At 39.0% G+C, this 21,848-nt stretch overlaps 1 protein-coding gene across 1 annotated transcript in view; it reads right to left on the reverse strand.

Annotated features, from left to right (window-relative positions):
• Positions 1-21,848, reverse strand: part of RALGPS1 (Ral GEF with PH domain and SH3 binding motif 1) — a 3,844,659-nt gene that overhangs the window by 121,446 nt on the left and 3,701,365 nt on the right. The window contains exon 18 of the mRNA XM_044058136.1: positions 15,559-15,664. Coding sequence (XP_043914071.1) covers positions 15,559-15,664 — 106 coding nt within the window. The remainder of the gene's footprint in view (positions 1-15,558; positions 15,665-21,848) is intronic.

Raw genomic sequence — 21,848 nt, forward strand, 5'->3', positions numbered from 1 at the left:
CAACAAAGCTTTTGGGTCTATACCCTTTCTCAATGTTGGGCTTTTTTCTTCAGCTTATTGTACAAATGGGGCCCCAGCAATTGAAGGGCCACAATACATTTCCAATATATCTTACAAAAGTATGAAACCCAAAATTCTTTCCTATTGGCAACTGAAACATAGCTCACTAACATCCAGCTCATTCTAAACCCCAGCAAAACTAAACTCCTCCTGTTCCACCCTACAAAAACACCCTCATCAACCCTGCCATTCACCATCACATCACATCTATAAAGAAAACCACTGTCTATCCAGTAACCCACACCAAACCTCTGGGTGTCGAAATTGACAGCACCTTAAAGTTTGATATCCATATCTCTCAAACCATCAAGAAAGTACATAAGAAACTAGGCACCCTCTATAGAAATAAACAATTCCTAAACATAAACACAAAAACAACCATTGCCCATACCCACTTCTTGTCAAAACTTTTATATGCCTCACCCATCTTAACTAATCTCAGAAAAACTGATTTTTCTAAACTAGATTCCTGCTATAATAAAATTGCTATGTTCATCACAGATTCCCCTTCTCGGACACATCACTGTACATCATTAAAATTAAGATAAAAATAAAACAATAAAGCACAGATACATGACCAGAAGCATAAAATAAAAACAAGTTTAATAACATAAGCGCTTTCACACAATACACACTTTTATATTTAGGGCTATTGAACTTATTACAGCAAATAGCTTGTGCGGGGATTTGAAGAACTTCACTGAGACAAGAAAATTACATCAGATCATAACCACGCAAGCAGATAAATTTCCTGGCTTAAATGGCAGAGTTTCTATTAAACCGGTCTTAAAAGCCAGAAGTCTCTTTAAATGAAGAAGTATTTTCAATTGTTTTAATTGAATGACTGATTTGACTTTTTTTCGAGTATAAAAGTTTGATATGTGACATCTGTTTCTTGCGGTCTGAGGAATCACATTGTATTGTGTGAAAGCGCTTACTGTGTTATTAAACTTGTTTTAATTTTATGCTTCTGGTCGTGTATCTGTGCTTTATTGTTTTATTTTTATCTTGGTTTGTGTCTTTGAGCACAATTCATCCCTCGGGGAATATTTCTTTGTTACCTGTATCTGCAGCTATTGTTCCCCCTGGAAGCATGGCCGAGAGATTGGATTTAGAGCTTGATTTTGTTCCTGGTAAACATGGGACTGATGCCAAAGACCGTTTTGGAAGGATGTTAAGTCTGGATATGAATCCTTTATTGGCTAAATCTACACTTGAACCTGAGCAAGAAGATAATGTGAGTAATGTTGATGAAATCAGACTTTACATGGGAGTGCATGAACTTGAAAATGATTGGTTTAAACTCAAACGTATTCAGTGGCAGCACCTACATTTTGAAGCCTGCATCTTCCATAAAGTTATTCCATGTGTATTGCGCATTTTAAATTTGCCTACCTACGGTGAAATCTACCCTCAATTGCTGAGTAAATGGCAGCAGTTTAATATCGAATGTAGTTTTAACTACATTTGTTTGCTTTTAGACTTTTTCAAACCCATTGAGGCTGAACTCACTGAGCAGGTTAATAAAAGATGTGCTGAACTTTTAAGTCAGTCCGCCGATAATTTTCTGCATAAGCTTGACAATGTTCTAGATAACATATATTCTTTTGAACAGTGGCTCAGGGTTCAAAAACATAAAAAAACTGGAGAGAGACCTGTTGGCTTTCCTGAAAGGTAATGTTTTGTTTGGCCGCGTGATACTAGTGTGAATAATGTAAACAATACTGACAATACATCTAAGAATGCTCCTATCATTGCCATGGGTACCTCGTTCTGAAACAGACGTGGATAATAGCTCAGTCAGTATAGCTAAATCCAGATCCTCAGATGAACACGCCCACCTGCTCTGTGCAAGTGAATGGTTCCTCTAGCTCTACAGTTGAATTGAGGAAACTGCCAGATGTCCAGAAGAGAACCATGAATGCAGCAATGCCCACCAGTATTCCTCTGCTACTGTTACCTATTAGAAGAAGGGATTTTTATCGCCACCCTCGATCCATGAGTCGTGGAAGGAAACGCCAGACACAGTGGAGGATCCACCATCTCAGAACATCAAATGGATGTGGATGGACATGAAAACTCATTGATTTACAATATTTCAAGTAAGACATTGACTTTGTTACAGGAACAATCATTAAAACGGGGCCTTTCTTTCATACCGGCCCAGTGCTCACAATTTAGTGAAACTGTTATTGGCTTAAAGATGTTTGTGCACAATGTTATGCTTAAAAGTATGTATGCAGACAAAATTTAATCTACTGTTTTTAAAAAGTCTAGTATATTTCAACCTGTATTGCATTGTCTCCTTGAGACGTTTAGTAAGAAATGTGAGCATGATCTTGAAGAGGCATATAGAAGTGGTCAGCTTAGAGATAGATTTTTTAATCTGAATAGTGATGAAAGAAGAGCATTGATCAAATTAAAGCAGGATGATGACATCATTATTAAGAGTGCAAATAAAGGCGGTGTGATTGTGGTGATGGACTATAGTTACTATTCTAGCACCAGTCGTGATATGTTATCTGATGATAAAACTTATGCTGAGATGAATTATGACTTTGTAGAGAGCTTGAGTGAGCAAGTTTATGCTGCTTTATATGACTGTTATTATAGTAAATTGATAAGAAAGGAACTTTGTTTGACTGCTAGTTGAGCATCCCCTAATCCCTATTTTCCAGGGACTACCCAAAGTACATAAGAACTTAGTTAGGCCTCCTTTTAGACCTATAGTCTCTGGAAACAGATGGCTCACTGAGCCCTTTTCTATTTTTATAGAAAAGCAACTTAGACCTATTTTAGTGAAGGAACCACAAGATTGAATGACACCAAGCAGTTTTTGGAAGATCTATATAGGTTTAGTGAGGCAGATGTTATATCACAAGACCGTTTGTTAGTTAAATTGGATGTTGTCTCTATTTACAGCCATCCCTAACCATCAAGTGATTGATACGGTTTGAGAATTTTTGGTTAAAAATAGTGATTATGACTCAAAGGATGTTGATTTGATTTGTATGTTTTTGGAGGTTGTTTTAGATATTAATGTTTTTCTTTTTGAGAAACAGCTATACTTACAGAAAGTTGGCGTAGCTATGGGCACACTTCGTGTGCCAATAGCTATGCCAACATTGTTATGGCCTAGTGGGAGAACGTTTTTGTGCTGAATTCTAAAAATCATATCCCTGTTTTAAAGTTCTGAGATTTGTAGATCTCTTTTTATTATGGGGTGGAACCGAGTTTCAGCTGCTACAGTTTGTTGAATATTTGCAAACAACTAATTTTTTGAAATTTACTTATAAATTTTCTAGGGAAGGTCTTGACTTTTTAGATGTCTTTGTACAAAGAGACACATTGTATAGGTTCCATACTACATTATTTAGAAAAAAATACTTAATTACAAAGAAACAGCATGCACCCTGGCCATATCTTTCAGAATATTATGAAAGGGCAGAGAATGCGGATTTCAAGATTGAATAATACTAATGAAAAGTTTGTTTAGGACATAGCCAAGCTGAAGAATGGGTTTGAATCAAGGGGTATAAGAAGAAAGAAGTGGACAGTAATATCAGTGAATGTTTTAACCTTAGGAAAGGTAGACAGACCGCATTTTTCTAACCAAGTTCTTGAAGGTACACCGGTCAATCACAGACAGAAAACACTACGTTCCTCTCTCGCTCTATTATACCAGTGATGTTTCTGACATTTTAAGTATCATTAGATCTAACTGGTCTATTTTACATTTAGATGATATTAAAATAGTAGGTGATAAACCCTGTGTTGTTTTTAAAAAAAAAAAATCCCTGAAAAGGCAATTGTGTTATAAAAATAGCGACAGAAGAATGAGAAGTCGTTCTGATTCTCCAGGGACTTATAGCTGCAGTAGATGCAGTTTGTGTTCCCTTATAGATAGTTCACCAGTGTTTGTACATCCTGTCACACATATAGAATATAAATTCAACATTAAAGCAAATTGTTCTACTAGAAATTTGATATATCTGGCTTGCTGTAAAGTCTTGCCCTTGTTTTTACATTTGCAAGACAAATAGGTCCTTGTTGGAACGTATAAAAGAATATTCCTATTGTATTAATATTGGTGATTCATGTAATGCACTTGCCAAACATTATATGGAAATAGGGAATGAACACACTTACTTTTAGGGCTACTGAACTTATTACAGCAAGTAGCCAGGGCAGGGATTTGAAAAACTTCACTAAGACAAGAGAATTACATTGGATCATAACCATGCAAGCAGATACATTTCCTGGCTTAAATGGCAGAGTTTCTATTAAACTCTGTCTCTTTAAATGAAGATGTCTTTTAATTGTTTTAATTGAATAATTAATTGATTTGACTCTGACAGTATAAAAGTTTGATATGTGATATCTGTTTCTTGTGGTCTGAGGAAGCACATTGTATTGTGTGAAAGCGCTTACTGTGTTATTAAACTTGTTTTTACTTTATGCTTCTAGTCATGCATCTGTGCTTTATTGTTTTATTTTTATCTTGGTTTGTGTCTTTGAGCACAGTTAACTCCTCATGGACTATTTCTTTGTTGTCTACATCTCTAACCTTTGCCCATAAAATCCTGCATCATCCAGATAAAACACCTTCTCTCCAAAACCTACTACAACCACAAACAATCTCTCTCCATTCCAGCAGCAAACTACTACTTAGCATCAGGAAAGCAAACAACTCTGCTGGGAACGCCCTATTCTCAAACTACTACTTAGCATCAGGAAAGCAAACAACTCTGCTGGGAACGCCCTATTCTCAAACTACTACTTAGCATCAGGAAAGCAAACAACTCTGCTGGGAACGCCCTATTCTCAAACTACTACTTAGCATCAGGAAAGCAAACAACTCTGCTGGGAACGCCCTATTCTCAAACTACTACTTAGCATCAGGAAAGCAAACAACTCTGCTGGGAACGCCCTATTCTCAAACTACTACTTAGCATCAGGAAAGCAAACAACTCTGCTGGGAACGCCCTATTCTCAAACTACTACTTAGCATCAGGAAAGCAAACAACTCTGCTGGGAACGCCCTATTCTCAAACTACTACTTAGCATCAGGAAAGCAAACAACTCTGCTGGGAACGCCCTATTCTCAAACTACTACTTAGCATCAGGAAAGCAAACAACTCTGCTGGGAACGCCCTATTCTCAAACTACTACTTAGCATCAGGAAAGCAAACAACTCTGCTGGGAACGCCCTATTCTCAAACTACTACTTAGCATCAGGAAAGCAAACAACTCTGCTGGGAACGCCCTATTCTCAAACTTCATCCCCAAGATATGCAACAAACTGCAATCCCCAATAACCTCAACCCACCTTATAGCTCAATTTAAAAATCTTCTAAAGTCACACTTAACCGAAACCTGGCTCTGCACTTGCACAGGTGATGGCTAGTTTAAAGTAACAGTATTTTAGCAACCTCACCCGAGAAAGGTCCACTACTTACTACTGAATGAATGCGCAATATATGCCTGTAGTTGACCATGTATATATATCAGCAGAAAATGTTTTACTTGAATCAATAAATTACATATTGTATAGCAACTCTGAAATCTGTTCAGCACATACATACATCAATTCTGTACCAACCATTCTACAATGTATCCATATGTAAATAGTCAATTTATTTTTGTACTGTATGATCTGTAAATAATTCAATTATGTTTTTGTATTGCATAGCTCATACTCTAGAGCTATATACTATTCTCTGTATTTTTTCAACTTTTATTGTACTATTATGTATTTTTGTGATTTTGGAGCTTTTCTCCCTGGGGCTCCGCTGAAAATGGACCTGTGTCCAGTCAGACTTTTTCTGGTAAACAAATGTTAAATAAAATAAAAAAAATAAAGAAATGAAACAAAACAGAAATGAGGTGAACATAAGCTGCCCTGATGTCATACTATAAATTGTGAAGGAAAATCTAAAACAAGAAAGTTGAAAAACATATTGTAAAATGATCTGTGCATGTCAGAAAAAGTGGGAGTGAGTATGTGGTTAGTGTGCATGACTAAACTTTCAACCATGTCAGCAGATTCTTTTAAGCAATAAACACAAATGAGCACACCCAGGAATGTGTGAACCACAGCAAAAATAAGTGTATCTGCTTTATTGTTCTCAATAACTTAAAATGCAAATTTCATTTATATATCTGAAGAAGTATCAAAACCTATGGTTGAGCAGTAGTTTTCCTTTTCTCTCATGAGAAAGTTAAATTTGTAGCAATCATAATTCTATTTTTAAGGAAAGGGATTAGGTTCCTGTAGATGACGTTAACTGTATGTAATTAATATAATGAAACATAATGTCTTAATGAATAGAAGTTTTGCATTGTATTTTTGATAAATGTTATTTTATTCTGAAATTCTATAAACTGATCTGAGTTTATTAGTTTAAGGAGACACACCTATAATTGCTGGGTCTCCACACGTGTTATAATAAATTTTGAAACTATCACAACTATTTAATGATTAAATTCATTATTTTTTTCCTTAAAATTCTTCTGTTTCAGGTTCATTTCCTGTTTGCTACACTGTTCCGTGTGACAGAATTATATTTGCATGGCATAGTTATGGCCCATTGACAGATTATATTTTTCATTTCAGTCCTATCAGTTTGTCTTCTTCATCACAAACTGATTGTCACCTCTGCCCATTTTCTTCATCTAGTATCCTGACAGCAGTTTTGAAATGTGCAATGATTTTGTATCTCCTTTGTTCATATGCTGAATCTTAGGTTCATAGGTCGATACTAGGCTATCTGCCTGAGGGCATTTATAAGCCTAGCCAGTGTGCGTCAGCTTTCGCTGCCCCATTGATTAATTAACTGAGCTTCTGTCAAGCAGAGCCAATGAAGTGATCCCAGGGGTGTATTTTCTGTTACCCATCCACTCGTCAAGGTTTCTCTTGAAGAGTGTTAGTGAGGGGCTCAGCCTAATGTAGTTATGAATTTTGTTCCAAAGCATGGGGAGTTTCTGTAACAGGAATCTATCCCTCCAGCATGTTCTATTTATTGTTTTGGCAAGGTTTAGCTCACTAGAGCGAGTGGCTCGCGGTGACTTGGATTTCTTTAGGTGGAGCATGTCCATCAATTCTGAGTTGGACATAGCTTTGTAAGTCAGGCAGAGATCACCTCTGAGTAAGTGATATGTGACTGAGTACAGCTGGAGCTTTTCCAGTCGGGCTGCATAGGACATATTGTGGTCTTTCCAGCTGTTGGAAGTGTCTTGTGAGGTACATCCCAAATGGGGCACTGTACTCTATGATGGGTCTGATAAGTGACGAGTAGAGGGGCACTAAAACCTCTATTTCTAGATGCGAACCCTTTAGTAATTAGATGGGCTACATAGAAGGATTTCCTAACTACTTTGACAATATGATTGTCAAAGGAAAGATTACCTAGGTCCCCAGATCTCTTATTACCTCTTCTGTATTAAGGGGCTGCCACCTATGTGGTAATTCATGGGTGTTTTGTTTTTCCCAAACAGGATGACTATGCAATTTTTGGCATTTAGCTTGAGACCATGACTTTGACACCAGTCCATCTCAGTAAGGCCCTTTTGGAGAATGTCCGTGTCAGCTGGAGAGTCAGTTATGGCTCCCAGTTTGCAGTCATCGGCAAACATGATTAGCCCATAGTCCTCTCCTGTGTTTGCCTGTACTTCTGAGAAGTATATGCTGAACAGCAGGGGTCCCAGGACCGAGCCTTGTGGGACACCACTTGTGACTGGTTTAGAGTTGGACCTGGAGCCTGCTATTCTTATCGTGTGAGTTCTGTCTGTAAGCCAGTTGGCAACCCATCTCATGACATAGGGGTTTATGTTCAGGCTGGTGAGTTTTTCTATAATTCCTGAGTGGGGAATGATGTCAAAAGCCTTGGAGAGATCAAGGTAGGCTGTGTGAACTACCTTCCCCTCATTTATGGCCTTGGTGACTGTCTCGAAGAAGTCAACCAGATTTAGTAGGCATGATCTTCCCTTAAAGCCGAACTGGGTCAGGTCAAGTTTTTTCTAGGTTCCCAATGTTTTTGTTAATGAGTTCCATGATGATGTGCTCCATAGCCTTGCAGACCAGGCTAGTCAGGTTTATGGGGCGATAGTTACCAGGGTCAGTTGTGGCCCCTCCTTTGTGGAGTGGAATAACCATTGCTGTGCACCATTCTATGGGCATGTAGCCTGTGGAGAGGCTAAGGTTGAACAGTGTATTTAGGTGGGAGTTAGTTTGCTCTGTAGTTCATGCAAGACACAGCCTGGAACACCATCTGACCCCACTGACACTGTGCTTTTGGCTTTTGAAAGGGCTGTTTTCACCTGTGCATCTGTGATTTCTGGGACACTACACTTTTCCGGTATTGTTGGCCCTTTTGGGATGAGAGGGGGTGAAGTTTGCACTGACTATCTGCCAGGATGTTGGCAATATCAGTGGGTTCAGTATATTTTGTACTATTTTGCACCAGCTCAGAGCATATCTGTGAGTTGCTAGTTAGATTCTTGACATAGCTAAAGAAGGCTTTGCAGTTTTCTTTCGAATCCTTGGCTATTTTTCTTTCGAAGTTAGCCTTGTAGGATTTTATGAGGGACCTTAGTTTCTTACTGATACTGATCAGGGATGTCTTTCCTTCTTGGGATTAGCTTTTTTCTGAACTAGTTTCCTCCTTCTATTGTATAGCTTGTTTATGGCATGGGTCCACCAGACTGGTTTCCTTCTCTTAGGGTAGGGAGTCTTGGTTTTGCTAGGGATGGCACGATCCATGCATTCTTGCAGGTGCTCACAGAGTGCATATGTAAAGGTGCCTGCATCTTGGACACTGTTATTCTTTAGCATGGGGGTTGTGAAACTTACCACCTCTGTCTTAAGTAAGGTGAAGTTTGCTATTGAAAAGTTTTTCACTGTGGTTTCCTTGGTTGGAGGTGGTGGTGTGGTGTGGACATCTAGTATGATTAGTTTATAGTCTGATCTAACCAGTGACAGGTTGACCTCCTCCGGTGTGGAACACCTGTCGCCCATGTTGGTGATGACCAGGTCCAATATGTTTTCACCTTTGGTAGGGGGAGTTTACCAGCTGATCCAGGGCATTTGAGTTGATAAATTCCAGGAAGCGTTGGACCTGGGAGTTTGTGCTTGAGTAGTTTTCCCAGTTAACGGTAGGGTAATTGAAATCACCCAGTATCAGGGTGTTCGCTAGGACCTTCATGTTTTCCAGTGTCTCCAGAAAGGCAGAATGGTGGTCCTGGGTCATGAAGGGTGATCTGTAGCAGGCCACAATTTACATTGCAGATTTGCCTGATGTTAGTTGCACATGGATGATCTCAGAGGTATCATACTGTGCCACTAACCTGGAGGTGTAGGAATCCTTGATGAATATGGATAAACCCCCTCCTTTTGTGTTTCGGTCCATGTTCTGTGGCCGAAATGTATGGTATGAGTTGTAGCCCGGTAGTGCTGGGGTGCTCTGTGGAGACTTGAATCAGGTTTCAGTTACTGCACCGATGTCGGCGTTATCCATACTAAGGAGTGCTTGACGTGTGCATTTTGAGATTTAAACTCCTGGTGTTGAGTAGCATAACCCTCATTTTTTTATTTGTGCTGTTTACAGAGCAGGGTTTCACTTTTGAGCCTTGTCTAAAAAAGGCACTATGGGGGCAGCAAGAGCCTTGGCTAGTATTCGAAAGCCTAGGGGTGACAGGAGAGTATACCTGAAATTGCCCTTTGGTCATGCCTGAATAGTAGGGTGAGCTGCTTAGTCACTTGGTTGGTGAGAGGTGAATAATGAGCCTTGCCCTGCTGGGCAATCAAGTGTCGGGGTATATTTTATTTATTTATTTTACATTTGTTGACCGGGCTAGTCTAATGGATATATGTCCATTTTCAGTAGAGGCCCGGGGAGATAAGCTCCAAGACAGAATTTAGTAACAAACAATGTTAGTACAATGCATTAACAAAGGATGGCAGCTCATTACATAACTATCTAACAAACGTATCACATATATAAAGAAAATCTCAACAAGACAAGGCCAGGTAAATAAAGAAACTAAATAAAAATCTAAAATTAAGAAAATATCAACAGGAAAAGGTCAGTTAAACATAGCAAATCTAAAGTTGTTTATATTATAAGGAAGATTGGAGTTAGCACTGAGAGATTAGCAGGTAAACAGAACCCAGTAAAATAAGAGAAAGTTAATCAGGTTTAGAACAGGGGCATAACCAGTGTGTTCTAAGGTAAAGTTTCAGTTTATTTTTGAAAAGTGATAAAGAGGATAGTGATGCAAGGTTCCAGGATTTCCCAGCAGTATTACAGAATAGAGTCTCACCGGCCATGTTGTTGGATTTACATATACTGACAAGTAGTTTATTTGATGAACATAAGGTATTAAGATTGTTATAGGGGTAATGAGCATAAAAGTATAGGAGTATTGATAGGTTGGTAAAGGATCTTCTGAGCAATGGTCAGTTGGTGAAATTTTAAGCTGATTTTGTAGCTCAAGCCATCCTAGCTGTTTTAGATTAGTGCAGTGGTGTGTTCTAAAAGGATTTCCAGTAGCAAATTTGGCAATGTTGTTTTAGGAGATTACCACACTTTGTGGAGGCTATTTTTTGATAGATTAGTATATATAGGTGAGGTGTAGAGATTAGATGAGTGTGGGCAATTATTTTTCTAGCTGCTGGAGTAAGGAAAGGTTTGATCCTATAGAGAGCCAAGTTTTCTATTTACAGTTTTTATTGTATTGTTGATATGGGTGTCAAAGTTGAGGTTGTTGTCAATTGTTAGTCCAAGAAGTTTGGTAGTAGGGTCAGAAGATATTAGAGTACCATTATTAGATATGACTGCGAACTCCATTGGAGAAGACTTATGTGTGGGAGTAAAGAGCAAGAGTTTCGGTTTTTTGGGGTTCAGAAGGAGGCAACATTGTGTAAACCATTGTTTTACTGTATTAAACACTTTTTGGGTTAGGGACTGCAGTTCAGATGAAGATGTGGCTGAGCATATTAGTGCAGAATCATCTGCATATTGTATACAAGTAGCCTGAGGAATTACTAAGTGAAGGTCATTAATGACCATTGAAAATAGGAGAGGTCCCAGTATGGAGCCCTGAGGGACACCGAGGGTAATGGAGAGGTGGGTAGATATATTATTATCCCATAGCACTGCCTGTTGTCTATTTTCTATGTAGAATTGGAACCATTTTATAGCCAGTGCATCTAATGAAAGGGATTTGAGGATATTTATAAGTATCTGGTGGTTAACCATATCAAATGCTTTTGAAAGATCAATAAAGAGTGCAGAGGAAAGCATGTTGCTTTTGTTAATGCAGTCAGTAAAGGATAAGAGGGCAGTGGTAGTACTGTGGAATGGCCTAAATCCATATTGACACTTGGAAAGTAGGTTATTTTGGATTACATGGTCAAATAGTTAACTGTGGATGCATCTTTCCATAATTTTTGCCAAAGGTGAGAGTAAGGCTATTGGTCGGTAGTTAGAAAAATTGTTAGAGTTGCCACCTTTGTGTAGGAGGATAATGTGGGAGATTTTCCAGATACTTGGGATTTGTCCTTCACTTATGGTTCTGTTAATCAGGATGGAAATGGGATAGGCTATGGCTTTGGCAGCTTTTTGCAGATATTCTGCAGGTAGTTGGTCAGCTGAGGGAGTGGATGGTTTAAGTTTTTGAATTAAGGTGAGAATTTGTGATGTAGGGACTGGCTGCAAGAGAAAAGGTGGGAGTGGGCTAGTATTAGAGGTTGTGAGAGTTGAGCTATCAGGTCATAGCTGATTTGCAAGTGTTTGAATGGCCTCTGTGAAAAAGGTATTGAAGGTATTGGTGGTTTGCATAGGATTTTCATGGTCAGAGCTTTGGGGGGTTGGTGTAATGGATTGACCTGGGTGGAGTAGTTTGTTAATGGCTGCCCAAAACTTTTGTGGTTTCTTTTGGTGAGTTTGCTGGAGTTGTAAGTAAAAGTTTCTTTTGTCTGAGAGTATAGCTTTCTTTGTGTTATTTCTCAGCTGTCTAAATTTTTGTTGATCTACAGGGTTTTTAGTGGTACGCCATTTGGCCCAGAATTTATTTCTAAGTAAGATTTTTTGCTTGGCTTCTCTAGAAAACCACGGTGCAGGTTTAGTCCTAATTCTGATAGATCAAGATGGTGCATGGTGGTCAGGAATGGCTGGGACTTTAGAATTAAAGTATCCTACGGCTTCCTCAAGAGGGAGGTATTTAATGGGAGACCAATCACATGCCCTAAGTTCTCTTTGGAAGAGATCAGGGTTAAAGTTTTTATTGGTTTGCGTCGCCTTGAAAGTGGTTGGGGAGGGTATATTGGTCTTATGCCTGATAATATAGGTGAGTGAATGATCAGTTATGTCATCCGGGAGGGTCCCTACTTCATATGCTTGGAGATGATTCTTTATGAGTATCCAATCTAAGGTACTTTCTTTCTTACTGGGTTTGTTTATTCTAGTAGTGGAGGAGATGGTTTGAGAGAAACCATATGGGTTGATATGGGTAGTAGGGTGTTCAGTGCTACAAGACTTCCAATCAATATTAAAGTCACCTAGGACTACCGTTTCTTGTGGGAAGTTTCGAGATAGGCAGTAAAGGATATCTTCTAGGGTGTTGTTATTGCCAGGAGGAAGATAAATACAGATAATATATATATGGATTTGCTTGTATTGAGCTGAAGTTTAAAAATTAGGATTTCAGCGTTAGTGTCTTGAAGTAATTTGTACTCATACAGTGACTTGAAATTCTGCTTTACATAAGATAGCTAACCCCACCTCCCTTTCTAGTTATACGGTCTTGTCTTATGATATTATATCTGGGTGGGATGACTTAATTGTCTTTAGTCACGGGTTTTAACCAAGTTTCTGTCAAACATAGAATGTCAAAGGAGTGTACTTCCAAGAGAGCATGGAGGTGTGCAACTTTGTTAGTTATACTACGTATATTGAGGTGTGCTATAATGAGTGAGTTAGGAGATTTGGTAAGGGTGAGTTCTGTTGAGGGATTGAGTTTTGGGGTTGAGTGGTAGGAGTATTTGTTGGGCCTGGGGACTTGTATTCCATATCTAGGATTTGGGAATTTACTGAATAGGTTTGGAGACTTCCTAACTTTTAGATAGGTATACCTAATATGGGCTAATCTATGATATTTTGCTAGTAGGTAGTTGGGTGTAGAAGTTATGTTTGCATGGTTACTGCAGACAATTAGTGATGGTGTAGCAGTTTGCTTGTAGGGGTAGTGGAATTGTAGAAGTAATGGGTGTATGTAGGAGGTAAGGAGGTAGGCTGCTGTAAGAGAGGGTAGAAGTATGACTTAAATATGCTGGGGTAGGTGGTTTAGACATTGGGATGATTTAGTTGCAAGGTGGAATGTAGGAGGCAAGGAAGATTAATAAGTGTGCATGGAGAAAGGTGAGGGGGTTATGGGGAAGTGGTAGGGAGTAGTTAGAGAAGGAGGGAATAGTAGTAGTAGCCTTTTATAGTTGATCCTTGTGGGTGGTTCACTAGGAAAAGGGAGTGGTTACCTGACTATTGGATACTTGGGGAAAGAGGGTAGGGTTATATAGTATAAGACTAGGAGTACTGGGGGTGGGTGGAAATTGGGGTTAGGGTAGTGGAGCGGAGTGACCCCGCAAGGCGAATGAAGTGGGTAGAGACAAGTGAAGGAGCAGCTCAAGAAAAACAATCAGGAAAATGCTGACTACTGAAGATAAGTTAGGTGAGGGTAAGTACAGATATAAATACTACAATGGTAGTGAAGTGTAGGAGGATAGGTAGATGTTGACAGTTAAAATTCAGGGTGAAGTATGATAACGTTGAGCTCAAATAAGTCTTCAGAAATGTAATTCAGTGATAGTATAAGACAGTGGGATAAGCATGAGATAGGAAGGATTGGAGAAGGGTACTACCTAGTGGAGAGAAAGTCTATTACAAGGCAATTCTATATGGGAGCAAGCTGGTCTAGGACTAAGGAAGGAGATATTAAAAGTTAAAAAAGGGGGGGTTAGAATAATGGAATGTAAATGTTTGGTGGTTTACAGGATAGATAGTGGAATATTAGTGCTTTCTATTAGGTCTGAGCAAGTGCTGGACTGTAGGATGCTTTTTAAGTGCTTAGGTCGAGAGAAAATCTGAAGAGGAGACTTGGTGGAGCCGGGATAAATTTAGCCCTATCTTAGTGTGCGAGTACCTCAGCAACTGCAATCCTTTCATGTTCTCTAGAATGTCATCATTAGTTATTAGCATGCGACTACGCATTGTACGCACAGTCAGGTGATGAAGGCAGTCCCTAACTAATGGTAACTAGCTAAGATAGCAGCACAGAATCTATCTGGAATAACCTCTGCAACTTGCTCATTTCTAGATCAGATGGATTTTGCAGTCACTTGTTAAGAATGTACAACTAAAATCTGAACATTGCTTCTGGGCAGGTGTAGTCTATAAATGTATTACCACAGTATGCATTCCTGGACATGTACTTGGAGTTAATACAAATATATTCCTGTCATACTTGGAGGATATTTTTTATTTTTCCACTCAGTTGAACTTTTAATGCTGACTGACCTGAGCTTATCCAATGTATCCAAGCTCAGTTTTATGTGCTTGGCGAAGGGTAAATAAGTGGCTGAAGACAGCTTGTCTACCTCAGAGGAAAGGATGCAAGGCAACAATTCTTGTATGAGTAAATCTAGGTACAGACTGGGAGCTGTGCTAGAGAAAGCAAGACAGCTGACTGTAAGTGGCCTTAATCATGGTTTGCAGCATTCTGACTGAAAATCAGGTATATAGAATGATGTTATGACAAAGGGGGTTTTGGTCTACTCTCCAAAGTACAGTTACCTTAGATATGATTATATCATGGACAGTGATTCAATGGGAACCCCCCCCCCCCCTCAGTGTGATAGTGTGTGGGCTTTGATAATCATGGCAGCCTCTCTGTTTTTATTTTCCCAAACACACTAGCGATAAGTTCTTTGAATGAAAAGTTCATTTGGGCAAATGGTCTTCAAGTACTCTCCCTAGATCCAAGATGTCCAATATAGGAAAGTATGTCCCAAAACTGAGCAGAACTTGCACACACATGGATGCATGCAAAAATGGTCCTTCATCTTTTGTACAGTACATGCAGTGGTCTAAATGGATGTGTGTGTGCAAATGTATTGCAGGGTAAATGAACAGATACATAAAAATTGTGAATCTTCTGCATCTATAAAAAACACAATTCTTCCCAGTCATTACAGAAAGCAGTCTGATGCAAGCAAGAAAGTCACAGACCAAAATGATATTAAATGAAAAAAAAATAGTCGTCTCTGGAAAGAAACTGCCAGCAACTTCTAGAAATTAAGAGGAGTTAATAAGCTTCACTTCATGTTAACTTTATCTGCATATACATTTTAGTAGCACAAACACAGAGGTTTGATATGGGGTTACTATGGCTTACTATCCATTAAAACTAAGATTAAAAAATCCACCACAAAAACATCATACTTACTGCTGGTTTCCTGCCTTCTTTAAGTATTGTTTTTCTTCTCAAAGGGCCCTCCATTGTAATGGTTCCTGCTGGATTCCCTACTGGGCAGCAACAAGCCCCTGCTGGGCTAAGGAGGAAACATTATTAGTACTAGACAGACATAGAGAAATCTGGCTGACCTTTAATATGACTGGACTGTACTGTACTGGCAAGCTTAAATACTAAGACCTTAACAATGACAAAAGAAACAGAGCACTACAACTGAACTTGGTAGTCAGAGAAAAGTATTTGACAAGACAACACATATGACTTCTTGTACTTCTATAGAATATTAATTAGTTATTTACATGTGCACTGTATTATACATGATTCTGTCTTATAGTATTAAATAGATGTCATTATTATCTTTGACACTTCACAGAACCATTTGCACCAAAACAATCTCTTGATCCTAACTTACCAAAAGAGGAAGAACACAGATAAAGACACACATCACTGTTTTCTGAGGAGAAGTTCATCATACCTTTAAGAGATCCCCACCTCCACATTTATATAAGAAAATCTAGACCTCAGTATATTGGTAAAAATAGTAGTTTTCCAAGTTTTGTCAGCCTCCACTAAAAAACATCATTTTCAAACTATGGTAGTTAAGTCACCTATTTTGTCCTGGTTTTGCAAAATGAAATGTTACCATTTTGTTGTGCAAATGAAAGTGTTTTAGTCAGCATTTCTATAATATGGGAGTAATTCCACTGAAGACATTATTTCTGTCTGCTTTTACTGGACTTATTGATTATACTGAATCACCTTAACAGCTGCGTGTTAAATTATTGGTGAGTCTGTATGAAATGTGATTCATTATTGTGTAAGATTTGAGCTGGGATTCAAAAAGAACCTCTTTTTGAGAGTAAACTGCTGTGACCAAAAGGGACAGTTTTCACAACTGTGGAAAATGCAGTTCAGAGACATGATTATCTACAATAAGGAAAGGCGTCATTATCAGCTAATCTGCATTACTCTGAATTGTCTGGTGTTACCATTAGTGTTAATCAGCATTTTCCTGTAGTAATCATCACTGATGGCCCGCGCATTGCATTCGCACAGATGCTTCTCATTTGCTCACACACAAACACACACACATACACAAGGAGAGCTGTCCCTGATTTTATGAAACATCATTGATTTGCCACTTATAATGAACCTCTCTTAAATCATGGATGATTACAGTCAGTCAGTAATCCCACACATTTCAGTTTCGCACTTCTTATTGTGAATCGCGATGCAAAACCTGTTGATCTATTAACTTTTTAAGCAACTTAGAGTAATATTTAAAGCATGCCTCTGGTGTGTAATTCTCCCCCATATCTCTTTTGTTCAGAAAATGCTTTGTGCTGTGAAACCTGTGCCTCTATTAACTACGTATCAGACTTCGACTCATACTTAAAAGTCACTGGTATCTTGTGCCCTCCCCTGCCAGTATCACAGGATTTCTCATTTGTCTAGGGGAGTTTATAGGCATGGTAGTCACCATCCCTACACACAAACACACACCGACACCACAGCAACACCAAAGAGACACACCGACACCACAGCGACACACCAACACACACCGACACCACAGCGACACAACACCCCGACACCACAGCGACACACGCACCCTGACACCACAGCGACACACACGCACACACCCTCCTACAGACTGTCACACACACTAACAGTCACTATAGACCAAACACCCCTTTACCTATTTGCACTCATGGACACTTCACATTCATCCGTAAACATGCACAAACCGACTCTACTGATCCCCTAAGTAACCCCTACTGCAGCACACATTCACTAATACACTCAAACACACAAGACCACTCATATCTCAGCAGACACATGCATAGGCTGCCACACAAATGCATACATTCTTACACCTCCCCACCAGTCCATCTATAGAGATACTTACTTGATCTTGCTTTTTACGTGGTCTCCTCCACGGACTACAATGTGAAAATGCAGCCTTTCAGCCATGTTGATTAACATGGCTGGCTATATTAATTTATGCAACTGAGTTATTAAAAGCATTGCTTAGCTGTGTAGATCCCTTACTGCAGGCATTTCCAGGGAAAAGCTCATGGCTAATTAGAACAGGTAATTCCCCAAGTATGCCTCATTACCATTTGGCACAATCATGTAGAAAGCACACAGCGACAATCTTACAGGCCATGTAGAATCATTGTAATGGCCTGTCTCTGAATAAGAAAGGGTCACTGCCATCGGTAGCAGCACATGGTAGGGCTTCATGTTGAAAGCAGCCCTTTCTGAATTTTAGCCTTAATTTCATGTATTCGTTTGTTTGTTTTGTTTTGATATCTTTATAATATGCCCATCAGTGTTGCAACAGATCAGTGAAAGCTGCACTACCTCAGGAATACACTCTCCATAACTATAGATATACACCCACACACACATTTATATAATGTAGCTAACTTTATTAGAAAACATATTGCTCTTTCAGGAGCACACAGTGATGCATATTTTGCCTCTTTAAATGTCCCAAAGAGAGCCATGCTGCTGCAGGTATTATTCAGAGACGGTTGTCCTGCACTTCCATAATGAATACTGCATTGGGTGCTTGGTGCCTGATCACAGCTGCCCGATTACCTTTTCCTTATTGGTAACCTTATGTGTGTCAGGTGGACTACACTTTGAGACTGTTGTGTTCTTTTCTGTGCATTTTTCACCTTTACACACATTTGTGAGAGAGCAAGTTGGAAAATGTAAGTTCACGGAGTGTGGGGTAAACAGCTAAAGCTTCAAACCCACTAGAATAACTTTTTTTAATAATGTTAACATTATGAATTCACTAGCTGTATGGCAAAAATCTATGCATGTGAGGGGCTTGCTTAGTAAAGGGAAAAAAAATCAGTTTTGTCCTAAAGTTAATGTATATGCCTGGGACACGCACATGGGAATTACACATTTTGTAAAAAACATTCCCATTTTCAGCATCTTATTGCAGGTCACATTGCACTATCATTTAGACTGCAGTATAAATGGAACCATTTACATAGATACATAACTGTATGTAAGATAGGAATATGTAGGGAAACTAAAAAGCTCTTTTGCAATGAAGCTTATAGAGCATCATTTAGACTATGAAAATAAGAGACAATGAATGGATTATCTGAACATATAAAATGGTGAAACCAGTGATGTATATACATTGCAATGGTACCAATTGATCTACAATATGAACCTACCTTTTATGTCTAAGTAGGTTCTTCCTCTTCAGTTTGACATTTTTTCCCCGTTGTTCCTGCACTTACATTAATGTATGTGCCACAATGGTGCATGCTTTACTGTCTTGCACTGCACTGGACTAGGAAAGTACTCCTAGCCCCTGAGCTTGTCACGTTATACATAAGGATTGAATAAATAATCACCATGCAAATTAAGAAAACACAGTAAAGATTTGACACTTAGAAAGTGTATCCTTACCTATCTTACTGAGGACTTTGTCAGCAAAGGATGGATAAAGCAGCCATCTAAATTCAGCGGGAATAGCGTGAGGGTATATGGGGAATCACCAATAATGGTCCCCATGTAGGTCAACTGATATGATAAAAACACATATGCTATATCTAAAATGAGGGAGTTTTTATGGTAGGTTTGAGACTGGGTTACAAATTCAAGAAGTGAACCCACATTGCTGAAATAGCCAGAAGGACATTCAAATGACCAAAGGATCAGAAGGCTGAAGCCTAAAATATATAAACAACAATCAGGGGAGAAACTTGGTGAAGATATGAAGCAAAGTAGCAGCCAGAGTACAGGTGTCTACATTGGTAACATTCTTGAAGTAAGCTGCAGAGGCAGTCAAACCTCCACAGCTATTCCAGAAAGTCACAACTGATCTGATGGCAAAAAAAAAAAAAAAAGAAAAGAAAATTCAACCTACAATCCACCTAGGAGCAGTTTGCCCTTCTCTCAAGGAAGGGAAGGAAATAAACAACTGTTTGGCCTTTCTAAACTCATGAAGCTTGGCTGCTAGGGCATATCCAACATTAGAAGAGCTAGTTTCCTCCCAGTTTCTGCCCTGGCAAATACTACAGGGAAATTAATGGGATGGTTCAAGGACAATTCAGAAACTACTTTTAGGAGTAATTGTATGTTTACCCTAAGGAACACCTGATTCTTGTAGAACACCAGATATGGTTCCTTGCGTGTAACGGTCTATAGCTTCCATGTAAACTGAGCCAAGGTGATGACCACCACGTCACAAGAAAACACCCTTTGACAAAAGCTATAAAAGCAATAAACTACTGTAAATGGTCTGAACAGGGGACAGGGAAACAAACCTTTCAACCATAAAGTTCAGATTCTACAGAAGACAGGAGTCTACAGAGGTGACTCAGCTGCAACACACCTTTACTGAACTGTTTGACCAGCCAGTATCACAGCACACTTCATGTCCAAAAGTTCATTATGGGCAGAACAAGCTGACACAAGCATCTTGTCCTTAGAAATGAAACCCAAATTATATAGGTATTTAAGAAAGTAAAGTAAATATTTGTGGCAGTATGGGGTAACCCTTCCACTCAGCTAGAGTGTTTCTTTTTTATTTGGCAGAGTTTATCCTCCAAACGTCATGCTTCTTGGCAGTCACACTATTTTCTGACACCCTTGATGGAAGGGTTGAGAGAACCAGAGGTTCCACAACAGAAGCCAGGCCACAAGGTACAGCGTGATGCCACTACATGCAAAAAAGATATTTATAGCTAGATCCAAGAGTAATCCTTGTATTGCCAGAGATCTGAGAGCCTGGAACCACACACATTGCCTATCATGATGTGATAGAGATCAATTTTAATTTTTCTTCCCTGAACATTGTGGCGAGAAACAAAATCAGTGGGGAAGGGGAATGTGTTTATATATATATATATATGTATATATATATATATATATATATATATATATATATATATATATATATATATATATATATATGTATATATTAATAAAAGGATCTCCCTTGGTCTGGGATGGGAAGGAGAATTTATCCACAATGAACTCTCCATTTCCATGCTGCAAAAGGCATAGAAGTTGGAAACCACATTCTTCAAGTAGTGAGGTGTTGTTCTCAAGTGTCATGCTGAGCCATGTATGGTTTTGAATCACTTCTGGAAGGGACTGGATGAGTAGCACAGAGAGTCTACCTACATACTCACTTTACTCAAAATTGTAACTGCTGATTGGGAACTTTAGTCTGCAGCCTACTTCGAGATGGACATTAACTCTCCAAAACAGGTGTATAATTGGTTTACCTTTACATGTGTGTAATGCACATGGATGAAATTCAAAAGTCCGAAAGGACTTTTTCAAGTTTTCAGAAAGCTGAAAACAGAATGCATTAAATGTGCAATGAGTGAATGCACAGTAACGTTTGCTCATTGAAGATTCTGCATTTCTGGTGTGTGGTGCACTACAGTGGGGATCGGGAAGTGGACCCTTTAGCCACTGTAGTGCGACCTCAGAGTTAAAATAATAAAGTAGTGGGGTGCGGGTGGCGCAGCCCCCCAAACTGGGGGTGCAGGGGGCATAGGCCCCCTGCATTACGCTTTGTATTTGAACTGAAGTTCGAAAATCAACAAATCTGGTTTTCACTTTGCTGATTTTCTAACTTCAGTGCAAATCGGAATGATGATTTTCGTAATTCCGGTTTGCACAAAGGGCCATTCGATAGGTTGATTTTCAAATTTTCAAAGGTAAACCGTATAATCACCTGCCCTCTTGCTTGTTTAGATACTTCATGACAAATTTCTTGTCAGACCAAATTTATGAGGGCTCTCAGGAACAGACATCCCCTTCAAGGCTTTTAAAGACAGGCCAACTGCATACATCTTTATCTGGTCGATGCAAAGTCCTCTCTCAAAATGAAACTACCTCAATACAACAGTGATGGAGCCATGGTAAGTGCATGATCCCATCAGTGAAACAGTCAACATTAGAAACTGTGAACAGTCTAGATGCAAAAATGTCTTACTGAAGTCCCCATTTGCCCACAGTCTTTGCTAAAACAGACTGAACATCACAATTGTCATTAATATGCACAAAACATTTTGAAGCCTAACAAATATTTTTCATGTTTATTTAGAGAAAGATTATATCAAGAAAAGGAACTCCACATTTCTTCTGTTTTTCTTAATTCAGATTGTTCACACATTCAGTTTTAAAGTACTAATAGACTCCAAGTAGAAGCTAGAGTTGTTGTATCACTGGCCATGGCTTTATAAAACTCTCTCAGAAAAGTACTTTTGTAG

This window comes from Protopterus annectens, chromosome 16.part0 (assembly GCF_019279795.1).
Source record: "Protopterus annectens isolate FY-2018-M chromosome 16.part0, PAN1.0, whole genome shotgun sequence".
In the NCBI taxonomy this organism is placed as follows: domain Eukaryota; kingdom Metazoa; phylum Chordata; order Ceratodontiformes; family Protopteridae; genus Protopterus; species Protopterus annectens.